Source organism: Perca fluviatilis, chromosome 19 (genome assembly GCF_010015445.1).
Source record: "Perca fluviatilis chromosome 19, GENO_Pfluv_1.0, whole genome shotgun sequence".
Taxonomy (NCBI): Eukaryota; Metazoa; Chordata; class Actinopteri; order Perciformes; family Percidae; genus Perca; species Perca fluviatilis.
The window spans coordinates 12,984,370-13,000,400 of NC_053130.1; the positions used below are offsets into that span (position 1 = coordinate 12,984,370).

Sequence of the window (16,031 nt, forward strand, 5' to 3'; positions counted from 1 at the left end):
TGAAAATGTTGAAAAATAAGTGTGTTTGGCCATGTTAAACATTGCGAAACTACACAGAACATCAGTTTGAATGGAGCTATCGAAGCTAGGGTACACATGCCTTGTCAAAGCTTTATTTCAATTAAAATATACGATACATTGTTTTTTAATTGGTGGACATTAGAGCATGGGCCAACGTAAAAAAAGAAATAATGCACATCTAAGATTTGCAGCACAATTTCAACACGTGGCAGAAGAGTGACGTTAGCTGGTAGCCTACACACAAACACACACCCTTTATTTATTTTAACAATAAACCCCCAAATACTTACTCATCCATGGCTGTCTCCAACTAGACACCTCCCCTTGCAATTCCCAAACGCCAGCCCCCGAAGTCTCTAGAAGCAGGAGACTTTTTGCATGTGAGAATCTGCACGTAGCATTCAGACTTTTAGGAATCCAGCCCTTTACCACCAGATGGCCAACAGTGCGCAGAAACATCACAGATAGGACGAACTACCAGACTCCGTGGTTATCTTCTTACCGTTGACTGCACCGAGTCTGGTTTGAGTTGAGACTTCAGAGGACCAAGCGACCACGGGACTGGTGCAGGGGACACATTTCTGCTGCATGATGCTGTGGTTTAGGTAAATATTGATTGCTCAATCAGATGAGACAGCAAGAACTGCCACCCTGCAGTTATGGTGCGTCTGTTTTACCGTATTTTCCGTTTTCAGTTGCAACCGTTAAACACTTTGAACTTTCAAATTCTATTAGCTAACGTTATTCCACTAAAGTTATGTTACCGTTAGCTTGCTAAGCTAGCTGAAAACTGACGTAGCTACCTGGATGAAACTTTTTGTGATGGTTCTCGAAAGCAGCAAGGAATACAATAAGCCTGAACTGATTAATAGTAATTATAAGCAATTTCAGTTAGTAAAAGTCGAAACAAACGAGACAAGAATCTTGCCTATGAAACTTGCGTCAATGTTATGGCATTCCAGTGCAGTGCAGCGTGGGATGCTGCTGCCTTCACTCTGCTCTAACGTTAACGACATATTACGTACACACATTAACAGTATAACATAGCTACACTAATTGTATTTGTTAAAACATTCTGTACATTAACAGTCACATAGTCTGCCATGTTAACCACTTCAGTGAGCCCATTATATTAGGGTATTTGGGGATAAAAGTTAACACTCAATGGAAACTTTATTTTTACGTTAAACGTTACATCTTGTTGGTTAGCTAGCTAGCTAACGTTAATTGGCTAAAGTAGTTTGGGAGTAAACCAACAGCACCGGCTGCCTTCCAGAAATCAAAAGCCCCCCTGCTGTCAGTAAGGTTGCAGGGGTTATTGAGGGGTTATTCCTGGTGAAATCAGTCAGACTCCATTGGGCAGTGTTCAGTCCTCGCATGAGTTTCCCCGGCGGGGAGGGGCGAAGACGTGGCAGTCCTCTTCCATCCACATCCTGTTATCTGACCTCACAGCTTCACTCCCAGTAAAACTTCGAGAAGATGAGAAGAAGGCAATTTCTCTGCGAGGAAGCTACTAAAGTGCAGAATGAGAGTTAGTCTTAAATTTGTTAAAAACTGTAGTAACAGCAGTGAGGCTGACACATAACTCACACATTGTATTGAATAATTAATATTTCACCTTAATATCATGTAGGCCTAATATTTAAAAGGATCTTAATGTGAATGGTAGTCAGTTTGTTAGCCCTTTAGTGAATTAAATTTTTTTGTGTTATAATAGGATCCTTTTGTATAAGTAATAAAAAGTACAGTGGTGTAAAATATTGTCATGATAAACCATACAGTGCATTAATAATTATATGGAAAGTATAGTGAATATTTTACAAATGAGTCTTGGCTTTCTAATTTGTACCCACTGGAGGCTACATTTTCCCTGTGTATATTGTGGAGAAAGTTTAATGCCACGACAACAATTGGGTAATTTGTCATAACTCCTTTGGTTTTTGTGTCATTTCTTTAAAATCAAAGAGCAAGGCTTCTTCAGACATTCATCATCTTGCACAGTTTAAAAAACAAACAAAATCAAATTATAAAAGAGGGTAATCAATTGCAGAAGAGGTAGAAATACTAATGTATGCATAGTTTATGTACAAACAACAGCCTTAAGAGTTAGGCTGCTAACATAATGTAACATTTTGAAAAGGGGAATAAGCTTTTCCTTTAAGAGAAAAGACTCCACTCCTTGCTCCTTCCTTCCCCATTTCTATTGCTTTTGCTATTTCTCTGTACTACATTTAAATTCCACAACTGAAAGTAACTGGTTCAATCCTAGTTTAAGGGGTTTGTTGAAAGTACTTTGTATTTCTAGCTAAAGTAGGAAATAGTAGAAGTGACAGGAAAACAGTAAATCAGTAAAAGCTCCTGGAATGCGATGAACATCAGAACTCATTATTTATCCGTGTTGTCTGAGGGTGAGAGCACTGTGATATAACCTTTCCCCCCACAATTAACACAAGGCTGAGAGGTAAAAGAAAAAAGAGGCATCTAATGTACATGTCTGAACAAAATGCAGCCCAATTTACACATAGGTTCAGAAGTCAGAAAAAACAACAACTTCCAGGCAAGTTTATGCAAAATAGTTTTTTATAATCGGTTTAAACAAACTGCCTCACAAATGTCAAATTTGGAGTCTTCACATGTCACGTAATATAATTTATGCACACAAACACTCTCACTACCACTCCCTCTCATGTGTGGCATGAAAACATCTAAATTAGAACTATACTTATTACTTGCTTTAATCTTGACATTACACTTCTACAATATTATAACAAGAGAGACACAGTAGCTGTCACCCTGTCATTACAGTAATTATATTCTATTGAGCTTTTATCCTGGAAATCTAAGTGGCAGAAGTGCATTTATGGTATCTTGGACTGAGGGGCACCACCGAAAATACAGTAGAAGCAGTTAGGGATAATGGCAATTTGCATCTTGCCTTTGAGTTTCTAATTAAATATACTTTAATTTAATGTAATTTAATTCCGTTTTAATCTGGCAGACTTATTTTCCTTCCCCTCTGCTGGCTGCTGCTGACCTAAATTGAACTGTCATATGAAGTCATTCTTTTATTTTTACTGAAGGCTTGTCCTTGTGGAAGGAACCTGCCTGAGCCTGTTGTCTGCTTTCAGTAAAATACTTTAGAAATCTGCATAGATGCACATTTCATGCATGACCTCTATTTTGCCACTAGGTGTATCTGTGTGTTTGTGGTGGTTATTTACAGTGGTGGTAGTATTATTATTGTACATGGCACCTCTTGTGTTTATCCATTATTTAAAAAAAAAAAGTAACAGTAACTATATATATTCATGCATAGACTGCATATTCCGCTATTATACAGTCAATAAAGATCGTAGAATTAAACTGTTAATTTGCTGGAGTACTTTTTCTCTCTCTACCAAAGTCAGAGGTTGTTAAAGTATTAGAATCTAGAATCAACATATCCAAGCTAAGGCTGCAAAGGGTTATTTTCATTAGGCCCATTGATTGATCTGCCGATCTATCAATATTTAAACAATTAATAGGTTGGTCTATAGAACATCAGAAAACAGTGAAAAATGTAATGTCTTGTTTTTTTTCTGACCAACAGTACAAAACCTATTTAATTTACTATAATTTAACACCAAGTAAAGCAGCAAATGTTCTCATTTAAGACATTGGAACCATGTACACATATAACATTGACACCTGCCTGCACATTTATTCCTGTCAATCTGCTTCTAATTTCTGTCTGTATGGGTAGAAAGCCCACAGGGCCACTCCTCACAGGCCAGAAGCCCTGTACTAGTTATGGCTATGCCAAACCGGACACAGTGACAGCAGCCATAGACTTAAATTTGGTTGTGGTTGGGAGGCTGCACTTTTAAAAGGATTAAGTAGATTCTCAACGTTGTTTAGTTCAAGGCTTTGATTACTCTTTTTGCTTTACCTTTTGTTGCATTTGAATATATATATTTTCATTTTTGTCTATATAAATGGTCAGTTCACCCAAATCACATAAAAACGTCTTGAAATAACTGCTGCTGAGACTTCCGCTCACTCAACAGCAACGTTCCTTTTCAGATCCAATATCCCAGTTACTCTGGACAATCCACAGAACTGGCTGCCAACAGTTTTTATTGGGAACTATTTTCTAAGGAAGAAAAAAAAAGATAAATTGTCCACAGTAGGTCTGTGGATTATCCGGTCTTAAATGGTGCTGACAACCAGGTTTTGAATTCAGTAGTTGCAGCACTGGAGGGAGTAAAAGAAGGCAACAATATGATTAATCAGGGAGGTATATGACGGCGGGGGAAGAAGTATTCTGAATGAGTTGTAAAGTCAGGAATGTTTGATATGACTCACTGGAAAAGAGCTCATATATTCCAGACAAAATATTTAAAAAATGTTAGGGATGTTAGAGTACGACAGCCTGCAATATTAAGTCGTGGCTATATATGGGTCTGACATGACAGTCAGTTGTCTAGCAGAGCCTTGAAAGGAGTCACCATGGTTTGTCAGTAGTGATGGAGAGTTAATTTGGAGAGAAGGGTTTACCAGGGAAACTAAGCAGCTCACTCTTGGTAGCAGCAAGTTTGATGTGGTTACCTGAAATCCAGCTGGAACTGTGATTTAGAGATCAATTTGAAAAGAAATATTCTGCAGAGTCTCATATGTCATTTACAGTACAACACAGTCAATTATGTGATTAACCTTAATGAACCTTAATTATTTTTGAATATGCATGATTACATTTTTAAGTTAATCAAGTTCTCTCACCCTTTCTTTAGGATGGAGCTGCCATGTTGGTGTTTATTGTTGCTGAGCTGTCTGCAGTCGCTCTCTGCCAACGAGTTCTTCTCCTCCATAGGTAAAACCATCAAGCAACATATGGTACTAACGTTAGAAATATTGCTCCCAGGGGCGCCTGGATAGCTCACCTGGTAGAGCGTGCTGCATGTCATTCCCCCTCTCTCTCCCCTTTCACATCTTTAGCCGTCCTATGTATAATAAAGGCCTAAAATCACCAAAAAAATAATCTTAAGAAAAGAAATATTGCTCCCTTTGCTGATCTGTGTTGTATGACACATATGGAAGAACAAGATTTCACAACAGTGTAGGATCCTGTAATAATGTGATAAGATTAGTGATGCCCTTTGTTATTTATCATTGCAGTAGTATGATAAAAAGTAAAAGTATTTCTGATTGTGTGTTCCTCAGGCCAGATGACAGATCTGTTGTACACAGAAAAAGACCTTGTCACCTCTCTAAAGGACTACATCAAAGCGGAGGAGAACAAGCTTGAGCGGGTGAAACAGTGAGTTTGTAGACACAAAGTAACACACATGGGTCGATGCACAGATACTCGTACATGTACACGAGCATACAATATGATACACATACGTACATGCACTCAAAAATGGACACTGTACTACACACAATTCTTTATATTTCTGATTAACAATGTATTATTGCTTATGGATTTAAGTGTAAGCAATGTATCTAACTCTGTATTACCATCCTTGTGATAGGTGGGCTGATAAATTGGAATTGTTGTCAGCCACAGCCATACAGGACCCCGAGGGCTACCTGGGGCACCCTGTCAATGCCTTCAAACTGATGAAGAGGCTGAACACAGAGTGGGGAGACCTGGAGAGCCTTGTACTCAGTGACACCACTGATGGTACAAATAAAGCAGACCTGGTTCAAATAATATCTTAAGTACCAAACATTTAGAAAATCACAAGAAAAGTATTGTGGTCAGTATGTACTTCTGCAGGGACCTTAAAAAGATAATAAACACAAAAGAAGATTTTCCAAAACTATTTGACATTGGTCTGGTCCAGTGCTTTCTGTACATTTACTGGGATTGGCTGATCATGGAACTGCCTAATTAGTGCAGCAGAGTGTCTAGAGGGCAGGCAGGGTTGTTTTTGTTTGTTTGACTTTTAAAACACACTTTATAATACAGGGAAAGCTGTATATGTTTGCATGTGTAGAGCAATACTGTGATGCTCATTCGTACTCAATATATTTTAGTAGAACACGACCTTTACATTAGTTATTTAGGTAGCGAAGTTTACTCATTTATTTTTGCCAAATCTCTATACAACTATAATACAAGATTGAAGTCACTCCAAGCATTTTATATTTCATTTGGTGTAAGTATTGATTGTCCATTTAAGTGGTTGTATATCCCATACACAATCATCCTACTATATCTTTCTCCGTCTGTCTTCTCCTGTCCATCTCTCTCAGGATTTATTTCCAATCTGACCATCCAGAGACAGCACTTCCCCACAGATGAGGACCAGACCGGAGCGGCTAAAGCTCTCCTCCGGTTACAAGACACGTACAAACTGGATGCCAACACCATCTCTACAGGAGACCTACCTGGTACCAGCCTTACATTTGTTCAAAAAGACCTATTTTTCCCCAGTTAATTAAAATTAACAGACATAAACCGACTGAGTGCCGTTTAAGTCACAGTAAACAGCAGGCCATGTGGGGATAGAGGGTTTTTCTTGGTTTCTGTGTTATTTGCATAACAATGGAGATGGTTAACTTTAATTGTCAATGCCCCCCCTCCCCGTATCCTCTGCACACTAGGAGTGAAATACAAGAGCCTTATGACAGTGGAGGACTGTTACGAACTGGGGAAAATCGCCTACTCTGATGTTGATTACTACCACACAGAGCTGTGGATGGCCCAGGCCCTGAAACAGCTTGAACAGGGAGAGGAGTCCACTTTAGATAAGGTGACAGTGCTCGACTACCTCAGCTACTCCATCTACCAGCAGGGGGAGATACATCGAGCCCTGGAGTACACCAAGAAGCTGCTTGAACTGGGTCAGTACCTCCACACTGTAACATATTTTTCCCGAATTTTGAAAAGTATACTGGGAGGCATGTTTTTTTCAATGTGCATTCTAAAATTTCTGCTCAAGGTAAATAATGTCACATAAACATGAGATAGATTAGGAATTGATGCACTTTTGTTTTTGTCACAGACTTGCACAGATACAGACTATATTTTGTTTGAGATCAGACTAACAATGCAAATCTATAATCTTAATTTGATCAAACACACAAAGAAGAAAACTAAGAAAGAAAAGCACATAATCTAAATTGTTAGAACTAAGTCAGTAAGTAGATTGGATAAATTAAGCAGCAACAGCAAATTCTCTTTGGTTTGAACTGAATGACATACTAAACAGGTGAACCAGAGAATATTGCAGACATAATCAGTCCAAACTAAAACATTCATGCCACTACAATTCTGTGTAGTTTACCACCTAGAGTCAGATATTGGTCTGATTAAAATCTCACTGATATATGTTTGGGTTGTTTGTGAATTTGGCATAAAACAAAACAGTCTTCTTAGCAGAGTGATTCAGAGATCTTAATAGAACTTCTTATTAGAAAGAACCTATTATTGATGTTTGTGGAAACGTTTGTGCCATTTTCTATTTTTACTTATTGACAGTAGTGATGTAATGGTAATCAGAAAGGGACTTTGTTTATGTGTTTTATCCATTTGACGGTGAATAATTGTTGAACTCTCTAACCTGCAGATTAGACCACAGCATTGTTGCAACAACAAGTTGCAGGATTTTGGATTAACAGAATTGGTGGAAGACTTTGTGATTGGATAGAAACCATTCTAATGCTAGTAATGAGCATATCATTTTCAATGACCTATTGGCTGGACAGTGCCAAACACCATCCCGCCAGCCTCAACTTGGCATATTCTAACCCACATTTATTTTCTAAAAAGTCCATTAGTTGCATTTGCAACTGATTAATACTCTTGATAACAGATGCTGCAATACATTTCATGTCATGTCATTACATTTGAAACAACGTTCTGATTATGACCTTATTATGCCATATTTTCCTTCACATGAGCCCCTGACTTAATTAGTCCTGTTTTTACATTGTGTTTCTGAGAACTGGATAAGATCAGACTGAATAAATAGCATACAGTATATAATGTTGGAAGCTTAGTTATTTTGAGTGCAGGGCATGTGATATTCTATGGTGACATTGCTGCAGTCATCACTATTTTAAATCGCCACTATTATTTCTGTTGGTCTCTCATTTTCCCATTTTTAGACCCAGAGCACCAGCGTGCCAAGGGCAACCTAAAGTACTTTGAATTCCAGTTGGAGAAGCAGAAAAAGGATGCAGAGGATGGAGCTCAAACAGAGAAAGAGCAAGGGAAAAGAGATATAACTGAAAAGAAAGAGAAGCCCAAAAAGAAGGTCCCCAATCATCTGCTTCCAGAGAGGACGAAGTATGAGATGCTTTGTCGTGGGGAGGGCAACAGAATGGTGAGGAAGACCAAAAGATACGCAAAAACACAATTTCTTACTTAATAAACACACATCAGTTTGACCTTCTTTGTTCCCTGCTTTCCTATTTTCTCAATCAGACCCCCCGCAGGCAGAGCCGGCTGTTCTGTCGTTACTTTGACAACAATCACAACCCTATGTATGTGCTGGCACCTGTCAAACAGCAAGATGAGTGGGACCGCCCCTACATTGTCCGCTACCTTGACATCATGTCTGACAAAGAAATGGACAAGGTCAAGCAACTGGCGAAGCCCCGAGTAAGCAATTCTCAGTAGTTTCAGCACTCCCATGAGGCCATATGATGCATGTATAAAGTTATATTTGTCACTTTACAGTTAACTGTGATGTAATAGGAACAACCATTAGGCATTTTCAATTTCTGTTATGGGGTTTAGTGTGTTGGGTAGTGGGAGGTCAGAGCTGTGAGGCTGGTTGATGTGATTCTGCTAGTGAGGCAAGCACACAGGCACACACATCTTGGTGTGTGTGTCTGTGTGTGTGTGTGTGTGTGTGTGGGTAAATCATGTCCCTGGCTTCACAGCTGCGCAGGGCCACCATCTCCAACCCCATCACAGGAGTGCTGGAAACAGCGCCGTATCGGGTCAGCAAAAGGTAAGGCATAGCCAGGAGCTGCCAAAAGCAGAGGATATTGGAGAGAGCTGAGAAGGAGGAAGTGAGATTTTCTACTCCTTTCCCCTCAATAGCCCCTTTCACACAGCCTGTACAAGGCGAGACTGTTTTGTTTTTCCGGCAGCGGAGGTAGTCACAGAGCCATAACAGCGCAGATCCAACTTGCAAAACGCAACTGTCCCACAGGCAGGTCAAAAGTGAAAAAAAAGCATTCCAAGTTATTAATAACTTGCGTGCAGTAGTTCACCTTCTCTTCCACTCACTCTCTACCTCTGTCAAACACATACACACACGCAACTCCGACGCTGTTGTGTTACACGTCGAATGCCGGCATTCTATGGGAAGTCACACACTCGGGCAGCATTATGCCACCTTTGCTTGGTTCTGTGTGAATAAACAAAGCCAGCATAATGGCAGACCTGCATTGCCCCACTATTGCTTAATCTCTGTGTTAAAGGGGCTAACAACTCATCCCATTTCTCCTCTGTACTCCCGTCCGTATCACTCCATTTCTCCGCCCTTCCAAAGCCTGAAGGCTCCTGAGCTGATGCACAGGATCCAGCTAAGAATGATCAGAGCTTTAAACAGCATATTGAAACATTTGTAGACTGTTATTGTTATTGGTCAATAAAGCACGTTCCTTACAAATATATTATCTCATGGTGCTTTGACCAATGACATAGAAATCAGAGAAAAAAGAAAAAAAATTGCATCCTTACAACCAATTGATATTTATTTGTTTGGAAAAAAAGAGCGCTTTTGTTTTTTGAGGATCTGTTGTGGATACATTTCTGCACAGGAGTCTGCTACAGAAAGGGGACATGTGCTTCTTCTCCAAGTTAACATAGTTGCTTTTTTGTGAGCTAGGAGGTGTATCAGAGGCACTCATTGATTCGCTACTAATACATTTTATATTTTGAAATGGAAATTTGGTTTTTAGCATTGCATTGCCTCATGGAACACTCTTGGCTCTTCCTAAGAATAACATTGACAACTAGTGACCAGATCTGCCTATCTTTTCTCTCCCTCTTTCCTCCTTTTACTTTCCTTGTGCGTATCACATTCCATTATCCTTTTTTCCTTCCTTTATCTGCTTTTCCTCGATCTCCGTGTCCTTGTGCTGCTGGAACTACTGTAGTTAAGGCGAGCCACGGTGCATGACCCTCTAACTGGGAAACTTACCACTGCCCAGTACAGAGTCTCTAAGAGGTAAGGGGTCACAGGTTACTAGGAGGGCCACAATACCTCCTCCTTCATCCTTCTCTTTGTCTTTGTCTTTGTGCCCTGGCTGAAACACTTATTAAGCTCTGCACCCAGTTAACACTGGAAAAAAAGGAAATATTTTGCTACACCTGGAAAACTAACACTAGAGGAGGGTTTTAATTTGGTTTAAGTAAAAACCTAAACAGATTTCTGCCTGAACACCAAATTGAGCTTAAACATAGTTTAGATCAAGATAAACAATCCTCTGTTGTTGTTTTTTGGTGTAGCTTAAATATTCTTTGTTCTTTCAGTATACCCAGTGATGTAAGAATTTCCGTGGAACTGCACAGTGGTGAGATTCTGAGCACTGAATCTCTATTCCCCCATTGTGTTTCTAGGAATTAATCTGTAACATTGTTCTCGTATGAGCTCATTACAGTTGCCGTGGTACTACTATGCTTCCTCAATTGATATATGAGCAAGAGAGATTAATAAAACTTCCAAGGCCTGAGTCCAATGCACAAGCTTAAATCACAGATAAATGTATGCTGAAAACATGTGGAAAGAGATTGTTATTGTCCTGCAGTTGTTGATGTTAAGAAAGTGTCCCCCTGTAGTTAAAATGACTGCTCCACTTCAATAGGTATGTTGCCTGTTGTAAGTTAGACTTGCATCCCACCCTTAAAAATAGCAGGCTCAGCAGACCACCAAAACCTCCAACTTTCTATGGTTTTGCTGTTCTTGGTAATTCATGTTTGGGAGCACGTGCACATCGGTACAAGGGTGTGGTGTTACTTTGATGTTGTTAAACGTGTACCGTATGTGCTGGACAGCAAGTATTTCCAAATTCAGTGAACGTGAAGTCATGGAGGGAGCAGACGGATGAACTCAGAAGAGTTTGACCACTTAGTTAACTGGCTGCTAGACACATCAGGAAAATAATTTGTTGGCTATTAACTTATAACTTATTATCAGCCCAAACTCTTGATTAAAAAAAAAAAAAGAAACCTGACTCATTTCACTGTCTCCCCAATACACACATCTCATAGTAAATCTGCAAACATTTTCAGAAACATCCATCAGAAGTGGGAGTGGTAATCTGTTGCTATAGGTTTTGTGGTGTCTTAAAAAATCCCCTAAATTTGAGAATGAGAATTAAGAGCAGATGTTGGAATTCTGTCTTTGTCTGACACGTCACATATGTGTTGGTAACTTCACATAAATTGTATCTCCAATTATTTTATAATATTATGTGTTGTCTTTTTATGGATACTGTTGCTATTTAATGTCAGAATGTTTTTTTTGATGTGGTCTCCATAACTACAGTTGTCATTTTTTTATATTTCACAAGAAAGAGTTTATTGCCAATGCTCGGCCAAGAGCTTATTTTATCAGGGACTTTCTAACTGGGGTGTGAGAGTTAGTATGAAAGGCATGTAGTGTCAGGAAAGTTAAATCCATGAACATATTTTTGCCATAGTCCTCAACCAGACTCCTGTGTGAAATACACACATGCTCAAGTGTTTACAAAGTTTGAAATCAGAGACATCCTGGACCCTGAGCTGATTGGAGATTCTAAATCTCGTGCTGGTTTCCTGTTTTTCATTTTCTTCATTCCTCCACTTCCCTTTTCTATCATCTAGTTTAATGCCAGACTTTTTGAGCTTTTGATGGCAATTTTTCAGCATGACATGTCTCTCAATCGCCTATTTTAGAATAAATCTTTACTACCATCTAGTGGACAAATATGTTCCTGACTAATATACTGCATCGCATGTCCCTCTCCTTTCTCAATTTTTGTGCTTATCCACCTGTATTCTAGTGCTTGGCTCACTGGCTATGAAGATCCAATGATTGATAAGATCAACCAGAGAATTGAAGATCTCACAGGGTTGGAAATGGACACTGCAGAAGAGCTGCAGGTAAAGAGTCACATCATTAGTTGAAGAACATTCAACACTGTTTTTTTTTCTCTTTATTTAATTTTACAAGGCAAAACCTTACTGAATCAACATAGTTCTTATATAAATGTACTATAAATTCTAACACTCCCCCTGCCCCTCTGTGTGTGCCATTGGAAACCTGATTTATAGAGTTGTGAGACTTAAATCATATTGTATTGATCTCTGTAGGTTGCAAATTATGGCGTTGGAGGTCAATATGAACCTCACTTTGACTTTGGAAGGGTAAGACCCTTTGTGATTTCACACAAGTTCATTTCTGTAAATGTAAATGTACAGTAGTGTTAATATGGCAGGACATTAAACGTGGTGTTTGCTCTCTTTCCACAGAAAGATGAACCAGATGCCTTTAAAGAGCTGGGAACAGGGAACCGCATAGCAACATGGCTCTTCTATGTGAGTAAACTCTTCCTAAATACACCTATAGATCAATGTTTCAAACTTGAACTTACACTGACTATGTCAGAAATGCTGGTGGGTCCATCTATACTAATGTGGAGCATTATTCTAGTCAAAATTCTAATGGCAAGACACTGAATATATCATGATGAGTTGTGTGTATGACATGATGAAGTATTGGTGCAGCCATAAACAAACATGGCATCATAGGTTTAAATAGTTCACTCATTACAGAAAACATTAAAGGTCCAGGGTGTAATGTTTTTAGTTGTTCATTATCAAAATCTGTGTTGCCCGTTCACAAACTTGTCCTTTTTCATGAATGTTTACCACCACCATCAATTCCAAGTATTCCTATTGGCTTGAACTTTTACATTTGCGTTTGCATGAACTGGGGTAGACGCTCCATATTCACCCGCCATCTTGAAATACATTAGCCGGTAAGGGACATACTGATCCGCCTTTCGCGTTTTCGCTGTCTCATGATAAACTCACAGGTGCTGCTAATGCTGCTAATGGGTATCGTAGCTTCCCGGCAAGTTTGAAGAAGGAAACGTGGAGGACTACACGTATTCAAAATCCAAATTTCAGTAACGGGAGGCTTCTTCTTCGCCCAGAAAAAGAAAAAGGATATTGAAAAGAGCAAAGGCAAAGCGTGAAGGCTACCGTAGCTGTAATACGTACTTTGAACTGCGTGGCGCGAGAGAGTTGATATATGATCTCAATGCTAGATGGGAGAAATTGTTGGAACAAGCAAAAACTTGATATTGCCATAAAGTGGGAAATCATTTATTTGTGTCTAGTCCGTGTAGTGTCCATGGTTCAAAAGTCCAGGATATTTTCAGTTGCCCTTTGTTTATTATTTTTACAAAAGAAAGTTTCATTGGCTTTTGCTACACTGCTGTAAGCGCCTGTCCTAGTACAGTTTACAGTCAATCACACACACTCATTATTTACATGCACATGCACATTTTGAACAGTAGGACATAAACGGCATATGCAAAAAAAAAAAGATGCAGCCATTATTCATCTGAAAGCCAACATTACTGATAAAAAAGCAAATAGTTGTTTGAAGTGACTGAAGCATTCTTGCACTCTTTCACCCCACACAGATGTTATATTTGCTGGAAGGAAGAAAGATGGGAGAAAAAATACAACCAGTGATATTTTCTTTAAACAGTACCACAAAATACAATTTCAATATTCATGGGAAGCAGTTGAGTAATTAAATAGACTATAACCACGCAGATAGCAATACATGTGAGCTTCCAAAAATGTGCTTGTAGGACTACAGAATTATTTGATATGACAGATAAAGACTGAACTCACTTTGACTCTCTGTTGTAGATGAGTGATGTAGCAGCAGGTGGAGCCACAGTATTCCCAGATGTTGGTGCAGCAGTTTGGCCCCAAAAGGTAACCGCTTATGTTTCACCACTTAATACGATGCATTTTTACTGACTCAGTAGCTGTGTCTGAATTGGTCATATTATATAGCCAACAAATTCCCAAGGGTTTTTGTTTGTTTTGAAGTATAGTACACACTAAATATTTTAATCAACAACTAAATGAAATTGTGCAAAATGCTGCAAATGTTGTATTTGCCACCCAGTAAGGTATCAGTACCAGTTAGTTGGCACACTCACGCACTCTCGCTCTCTCTCTCTCTCTCCAAACAAAGAAACCTCCTAATAAGGAAACCTTTCCATGCAAAATACGATCATGTACTATCAGCGAATGTCTATTTGTTCATTCCTGTAATTGAAAGAACATTTGACAATTCAACATACACTTCTCAGCATGTTTAACCATCACTTTAACAATCTCACAAATGTGCATTTACATTTTAATTTTTTTGTTATAATTTCACCTGTCAAGAATCTTTTGGAATTAATTTAGCAGACTGAGGCTGACTTTTTAATATTCCTGGTTCAACGCTGCTAACCTCTGCCGTCTTGTGTGTGTCATCATTGTGTGTGTGTGTGTGTGTGTGTGTGTGTGTGTGTGTGTGTGTGTGTGTGTGTGTGTGTGTGTGTGTGTGTGTGTGTGTGTGTGTGTGTGTGTGTGTGTGTGTGTGTGTGTGTGTGTGTGTGTGTGTGTGTGTGTGTGAAACAGGGAACTGCTGTGTTCTGGTACAATCTGTTTCCGAGCGGGGAGGGAGACTACAGCACCCGACATGCAGCCTGTCCAGTGTTGGTCGGCAACAAGTGGGGTGAGCTCCTCTTTGTCTGGTTCTCTATAAAACCATCTATAAAGACATGAGTAAATATCTATTATGAGACCATATTATTTGCTGAAGAGATAGTGGCATAACCTGGTTTTGAGTTTATAAGAAGGGTAAACATTAGTACTGTTTCTAAAGTAATCAAAGGGCTAAATTAAGGTAATGATTATTATCTTTTTTTCTTTCCGTCTTTAGTATCAAACAAATGGATCCATGAACGGGGCCAGGAGTGGCGACGACCTTGTTCCCTAAATGAAACTGAATGATGGAAAAAGAAATCCTCGTCATCACCTCCCTGGCCCTCTCTCTCCTTCCTTGTGAACCACCCAGGACCAAAGAACACTGCTGCAGATCACAGATGATACATATGAATACATGGGGTCCAAAAGGGCCCCCCCTTTAAAAAAAATACTTTTTTTCCCCCCCCCTTTTCCGCCCCCCCCCAAAAATTGTTTTGGTTGGGCCCCCCCAAAAAAAATAAAAAAAAATAGCATCGCTGTGACAAATAATGTGTACTTCATGTTGTTGAATGGTTTGGAAACACTCGTGCTCTTTTCACTCCCATGTGGCTGTCTTTGCACTCTGTATGAACTCTAGCTCTGTGGTGAGGTTCTCCTTCTGTAGTGGCTGTAAGGACCAGCTTCCTCCCTGCCAGTTTGAACCTTAAAGGTACAGTTCACATTTTTGAGAGGCCTGTCTAGTTCCTTACATTCATTTCATTAACAGAGCAATTGGGCTTGTGGTTTTTTAGAAAATAAAATTGTTTTTTAAAAACAAGCAATGGAAATTCTTCAGGGCTGCACACTAGTTCTTTGTAAAATTACATGAACCACCTTCAAAACAGTTTAATATGTTTTATAAACTGGCTTATTATTCAAAGGGGTTTAATTAGCATACAGTAGGTTCACTGAATTTTTTTTTTTGGTAGAAATCTCTGCTTCGAATAACTTAAAAGCAACTTTGGTTAAAAGAAACACTATTCCCTGTAAGTTGTGTAACTAATCAGAAGTGATTTATTCTAGGTTACATGGCTACATCTATGCAGTACATTTTGACATATCACATACCTTGTTGGTCTGCCTTAAGCGTCGTGTTTGTTTTTTAACTCATTTGAATGACCACACTATGAGATATTGTTAAATCTGTTCTACTTGAACATATGGTGTTTACAAATGTATGCGCACACTAAACACCTGGACCCAGACGCACTAAACACCTGGACCCAGACACAGTTACCCCAACTATTTGTTCATCCTGATT

General features: G+C 39.1%; 1 protein-coding gene across 2 annotated transcripts; it reads left to right on the top strand.

Moving 5' to 3' along the window:
- The first annotated feature begins 403 nt into the window (after window positions 1-403).
- On the top strand, window positions 404-15,162 carry p4ha1b (prolyl 4-hydroxylase, alpha polypeptide I b). Of its 2 annotated transcripts, none has more exons than XM_039783146.1 (15): window positions 404-626; window positions 4,791-4,870; window positions 5,221-5,317; window positions 5,532-5,683; window positions 6,259-6,396; window positions 6,610-6,849; window positions 8,116-8,333; window positions 8,435-8,611; window positions 10,123-10,193; window positions 12,010-12,109; window positions 12,320-12,373; window positions 12,479-12,544; window positions 13,895-13,963; window positions 14,663-14,759; window positions 14,967-15,162. In XM_039783146.1, the coding sequence occupies exons 1-15, from the start codon at window positions 610-612 to the stop codon at window positions 15,035-15,037; spliced, it is 1,647 nt and encodes a 548-aa protein (XP_039639080.1). In that variant the 5' UTR covers window positions 404-609; the 3' UTR covers window positions 15,038-15,162. The 2 variants fall into 2 exon arrangements, with proteins under 2 accessions (XP_039639080.1, XP_039639079.1); XM_039783145.1 differs by lacking the exon at window positions 10,123-10,193 and adding an exon at window positions 8,896-8,966 and having other exon boundaries at window positions 406-626.
- Window positions 15,163-16,031: the final 869 nt, after the last annotated feature.

What these genes read in the sequence shown, in the direction of transcription:
- p4ha1b (XM_039783146.1), top strand. An exon ending in CAAGAAGCTGCTTGAACTGG is followed by an intron (nt 6,850 to 8,115) that starts GTCAGTACCTCC and finishes TCCCATTTTTAG; the next exon opens with ACCCAGAGCACCAGCGTGCC. An exon ending in GTGGGGAGGGCAACAGAATG is followed by an intron (nt 8,334 to 8,434) that starts GTGAGGAAGACC and finishes TTTCTCAATCAG; the next exon opens with ACCCCCCGCAGGCAGAGCCG.